Here is a 6,000-nt window from a genome sequence, read left to right as displayed (position 1 = left end):
CTCCTCTGAAATAGCTTGCCCCAGATGGCCATGAATCCCCTTCCCTCCTGATTTGGATCTGGTTGGATCTAGTTGTTCCATCAGTCCACAAGGCCTGGAATGCTATCATCGCTCCCTCTGGTGAAGAATAGTATTTAATTTTTGGAAACAAATTTGCACGGAAAATACACACAAAATCTGGACGTGCCTGCAGATATTCCAGGTTCTTCGCCCCCATCCCAATTATTTTTGTAATGAGAAATTAGATGGTGTAAACTAATCTAAGAGAATAGGCAGCATTATTGGGGACCAGATTTCCACTGATCTGTATTTCCTATTTAACAAGGTTCTGCAATCAACCTGAGATAGCTCCACTAGATCCCAGACAATTCATTGTTGAGCAAGACTATTCAAATTGTTGATCTGCATTTTCTCTCTCCTGTCACCTTAAAGGTTGGAGATTAACTCTGTTCCAAGTTACTAATGTTCTTCAGGATTTGATAAGCAGAAATCAACAGGGTTCATCTGTAGCTCCCTCCATATTTTCCCTGGGTGGTCGGAAAGGAGGGGGAAGTGTGCTTTCACCTCCAGCTTAATTAATTCTTCAGTTCTGCCATCATCTGTTACACTGATCATTTTCATACTATCTAGCAGTTGTGGCTTCAATAACAAAAAAAGTGAATTGGTCAAAACATTATGCCACCAACACATTGCCAAGCAAAAGATAATACAGAGTAGACATTCAAGATTGCACTAATCTGAGAATTCATCCAACATTTCCAACCCAAAGAGTAATTGGCTTCAGCTTTGGTTTATAAGGCACATTTTGTCCTTTCTCTTAACTATATGATCCCAATGATGGGGCCACAACACATTCTCTTTCTTATACCCGCCATCCGTCCTAGACAAGCTGAGAGAAAAATGATATCCATCCAAGAGACAGGGTATTATTCTTATCATAAGCACAACATTTAAAATTGTAGCTCAGAATGATTTTTTTTCTTTAAAAAAACTAAGACAATCTGTATTTGAGCAGGAGGAAAATATAGACTATTTGCTTTTATTAAGGAAAAGAATCTGACAAAAAGACTGGTGAGCCATCACAAGCTTGGCTAGCAAGATCTCATCACACATGCTTGTTATGTCTCTCAGCCAATGTTACTAGTGAGCTGGAGATCTGGGGACTTTGGAAAAAAGCAGACTTAAATTTCTGCTCTGTAAGCAAAGCAGGCATATGACTGCTATTAGCAGAAAGACTGCCAACTGCTCCAGCAGATCACATTGTCCCTTTGTGGGTATGGATTACAATTATCCACACCATATTTATCCCAAAACTATCAGTTCTTGTGATTTTAATGCTAGTTTCAAAACTCTGTTTTTCCAAATCCTAACCACTGAGACCATGGCCAAGCCAAACCCAAGCCCAATACCTTTTGTTTTCAGTTCTGTCTGGGGAAAAAAAATGACAGTTTTCCCCGGCTCATCTTTGGTACCTCTCCTGTAATATGTTTTTAAAAAGACTCTGAGCTCCATGGATATTTCCATAACTTCATTCTTACAAATGCCAGTTGGCTGCATTTTGATTGGCCCAGCACAGGACTCAATCGTCTTAGCTGATTGCTAGAATTAAGAGGACACATGCCAGGAGGAGCAGGTTTTGCCCTCTAGACACATCTGCATGTTGTTATTGCACACACATTAACAAATTGTGAGGGACATACCATGAAAAAGATGAGAAAGGTCCCACTGGGTCACAAAGGTTCATCTATCCAATATGCGTCCTCCTATTCTGATCAAAACTGACATTTCCAGATCTCTCACAAAGAAGATATAATACAAGGCTTCATCTCACCAGTGTTGCTCATCTACAATTCATCTTCAGTGGCAGGTTGCATTAGACCCTGATGTTTAGTTCTCATGGTTAATAAACATTCATAGATTACCTCCTCCCCAATGAATATATCTCATTTACTCTTAGAGTCTACCATCCTGATGACCACTGACACTTCTTGCAGACTGTTTCATCTCATCATGTCCATCAATCGGTATCCCATAAAGTTGCCTTTAAGCAGCATAGCCTTTGATAGGTTAGCACCATGCTAAAGTTACTGATTTGCAAAAATACCCTGGAAATGACTCAGAGGTTGAGTCATCAGCGCCTGGAGCAAAAACAGATGTCTTTGACTCATAGTTTTTTTTTTTCCCAGACTGGGTTAAGTGTCCATGTAAGAAGTATCTAAAACAGTACACTCCAAAACTCACACTTACATCGCTGAGTCTCTCTCGAGAGCTGCTCCGATGGAATCCTTTCGATTCTCCGCTCGCACTTTCACTGTCACTGTCTCGGCAGCTGTTTTGGCCTGGATTAAGCTGCAGAACAAACGGGAAATAAAAGTTTACAGTCTGTCTAAGAAAGATATTTGAAGGCGTCCATTCTAGTCTGGAGAATGTACAGTGATAAAACACAATTGATTCTCTACCAGACCATCACTTGGTTTGGGCCCAGTAATTTGTTGCCTGAGGCAAAAGGCAAGATAGAATCCATACACAGATGTTAATTGGATTGGCAATTGAATCTTTTTTTTTCAACTTTAGCAATGAGAAAGTATTATCCAGTAGTCTTGAGCATAGTTTGGGGGTGAAAGGAAGGTTACAGGGCAAACTCAGATCTGTCCACTCTGCCTAAAAAAGCTGTTGCCCTCTTGCCTCCTGTAATGGTATGTGGGAATGAGACAGGGGGAAAAGATGCTGCCTAGGGAACAATCAGATAAAGAGGGGGGGAGCCCACAGCTGCATAACGGGCACAGATAGAAACTCATAAAGGATCCTCCCTAACTTAACAGGCTGTAAAAAGAGATGGCAGGAGATTTGTACTTTCAGATGTGCAAGATTCTATTAATGCAGCCTAACAGTAAAGTAGAATTGGCTCATCTGGTCATGTTTCCTGTCTGAACTACCTGGGAAGGATGACACCTCCTGATAGGGCCAGCTCTAGACTTGGGCAAGTGTGACCGAGCCCATGGAAATAAATTCTGGTAGCCCACGTTTGTATTCCTCCACAGTAAACCCTGAAGAGATGCTGCCTTATTGTTTTCACACAATTCCCTAGCACAATACTACATCTAAGGTATCTTAGGGAGGACCAAATGGTGGCTGGTGACAACGCACCAAAGGAAGCATACACATCCTCATTTCTAATAATGTTCCTGAACTCTTAAATAGCTATCTTTCTCATGAAAACTTTTGTACATCTCCCCATAGAAACTTTGGATAATGGATAATGTCAGTATCTAATACTAATTTGGAAAAACTGCAACTTAGTGATCAAGTATGTGCTTTGTATGTAGAAACTTTCATATTTAATCTTTGGGATCTCCAGGACATGCTGAAAAACCTCTTGCCTGGAGGTCTGAAAATCCACTGCCAGATATAGACAACACTGGACTAAACAGATAGATGTGATCTAAGTTCTTTCATAAAAGACTTTGTGATTCGAAGTGTGGGATGAAATCAGAGACTAAGTGCCACTGAATTTGGTGCAATATTCAAGTAGAAATGTATCGGATTGTATTTTTCATCATGGAGAAAAGCTATCTAGGTGGTCACTAAAGAGTTGACTATGACTTGATGGCATATAATCATCATCACCACACTGGGGAACATAACATATCTGAGTGTTTCATTATGGGAATCCATTCACAGCTTCTACTATGCTTTGAAATTATGTCTTGCAGTTATAAGAAAGAAACACCCCCACCCCCAAACACAAATACATGTCCTATAGTATAAATTGATCAGATTCAGTTAACAAATTCTCCATCAATCAGACTACTTAGATTCTATGACCCTAGATTAGAATGTTCTTGTACAGCAAGGAACCTTCTTCGTAATATATGTATCAACAAAGAACTTGACATTTCGCCATTCTGCTAATTATGAACAAACAGACAGAAAGACAGACAAACACTTCACCACCAAGTTACATACAGTAAATATTATTTCAGTCTACTAGCCCCTGGCCACAATGGGATTTAAATATACAAACACTCCATTCACATGCAATTAATTCTTCATAAATACAACACTCTGTTTTTTAAGCTTCTCAAATACACTCAAAGACCCCGTTCTCTATGCAGTGCAAATGGCCAAAATGCTATACACATAATTTAAGCATATGCATGTTGACTTGGAAGTAAATCTGGTGCAGACTTCCGGGGGAAGTATAGTAAACTGAAGATGGCTCTGTGAAAGCAGAGCCAAAGACTGAGGCTAAGACCAAGGACCGGTGAGTAAACCGGTTCCTTGGAACCTCTCTGGATAAGGAGAGGATGGGACGTTGTCCACATGTGCTCCAGATGGCCGCTCCTCACAAGGAGATCACAGGACAGAGGTTTTCCATGCGTTTGAGTGCTGGGAGATGACAGGATCACAAACCTCACTTTCTAATCACTTTCGGAAATTGCCTATTAACGATCTTAAAGCTATTAGAGACCTTCAGAATGATAAGTTTGAAAAGGTGAATTTATCTTCAACTCTTGAACTGGGTGAATTTCTCTTCAACTCTGAACAAACGAAAAATTAATTATAAGCTTAAAACTTAAAGAATTTGAAATAAACAGCAAAAAGCGAAATAAGATTTTAATCTAAGAAAGTTATAAACAAATTAAGGGTCCAGATAAATCTGGAATATTGACTTTGACTACAGGATTTTGGAATTAATTATAAAGAATAAACAGCTTCTTGTGGGAAACAGATTTGTTTTGGTTATTGCAAGGCATAACAAAGTTAAGTAATTTAATGATTTTAGAAACTGGACACTAGAGGGGACTAAAGTTTCTAAACAGAGGGGAAAAAAATATAAGCCTGCTTTAATTTACTGGGACTTACAAACTGAAGCAAATGCTGGAACATTGAAAACATTAAAGGAGACTTTTAAAGAATGGAACCACAAGTTAGTAGCCACAATATCATCAGTGTCAATAATGATGCCTGCTTGTATAGATAGACTATGTCCCAAAGATATTATTGAAGAAATGACAGATGTAGAAAAAAATTGTCTGATAAGATAGAGATGATACCAAAAGTGGTTTTACAAATGAAAGATCAACAGAGCAACTTGGAAAAGGTTACTTTACTGATATAGAAAAGGGACTGACTGATGTTTTAAAAATCAAAAGGAAAATATAAATGGTAAACCAGGGGAGTGACCTGGATTATTTTTTCCTATCGGATCTACAAAAGAGGCTTGTTAAAGCCATGAAGAAATTTGTGCGATGGGACAAAGAAAAATTGGAGAGAAAGCAAATCGTATGACAATATTTGAATGGACTTGTCTATAGATAAGGGATAGGATATGGATGAAGAGATATTTCTTTGCAACCTTATAGGAGGTTGAGAGCCACTAAATTTATTTATACTGGGTGGAAGTCACTTCTTTATATATTTCTTTTCTCTTTATTATATTCTCACTTTTCTTTTCCTTCTTTTCCTTTTTTCTCTTTTCTTGCACTTTTTATTCTTTCTTCCTATTCTCTTTCTTTAAGTTTAGTGTGTGTTAGTGTTTACTATTATAATAAAAAAAATTAATGAAAATTATATAAAAAAGGAAGTAAATCTGGCGGAGTACAATGAAATGCTTAAGTGTGTTAAGGATAAACTCTAGGGAGTTTACTTCCACCTTCTTAGTTTTATTCAGATTGTTATATTCTGTCATATTTCCTCCCCCGCCCCCCTAAGGTTGTATGAAAAAATACAGCCAAACCTAATGGTGCAATTATTAAAGAAAAAATGTAATTGGTAGTAAAATATCTATAAATTACGGGCAAAACGGATCTAATGTATTTAGACTTTGTTTATCCATGTGATTATATACTTTGGCTTGTTGTTATACTGTAGTTTATGATTGACATTAACCTAGAAATAAACATTGTTTCTCCAGGAAAGTAATTATCAACATTTTTAAGCTAGTTGGCAGATCTGAAAATATGGAAGCATGCCATGATGTGTCTATACCTACAAAGA

At 38.0% G+C, this 6,000-nt stretch overlaps 1 protein-coding gene across 1 annotated transcript in view; it reads right to left on the bottom strand.

The window, feature by feature from the left end:
* Nucleotides 1–6,000, bottom strand: part of LOC148214384 (autism susceptibility gene 2 protein homolog) — a 613,231-nt gene that overhangs the window by 257,452 nt on the left and 349,779 nt on the right. The window contains exon 3 of the mRNA XM_088152562.1: nucleotides 2,248–2,349. Coding sequence (XP_088008688.1) covers nucleotides 2,248–2,349 — 102 coding nt within the window. The remainder of the gene's footprint in view (nucleotides 1–2,247; nucleotides 2,350–6,000) is intronic.

This window comes from Python bivittatus, unplaced genomic scaffold, assembly GCF_059951505.1.
Source record: "Python bivittatus isolate LINGU-HERP-01145 unplaced genomic scaffold, Pbiv_v1 ctg000690_np1212, whole genome shotgun sequence".
NCBI classification, from domain to species: domain Eukaryota; kingdom Metazoa; phylum Chordata; class Lepidosauria; order Squamata; family Pythonidae; genus Python; species Python bivittatus.
The sequence above is the reverse complement of the archived record's forward strand: the minus strand, read 5'-3'. Positions and strand labels throughout refer to the sequence as shown.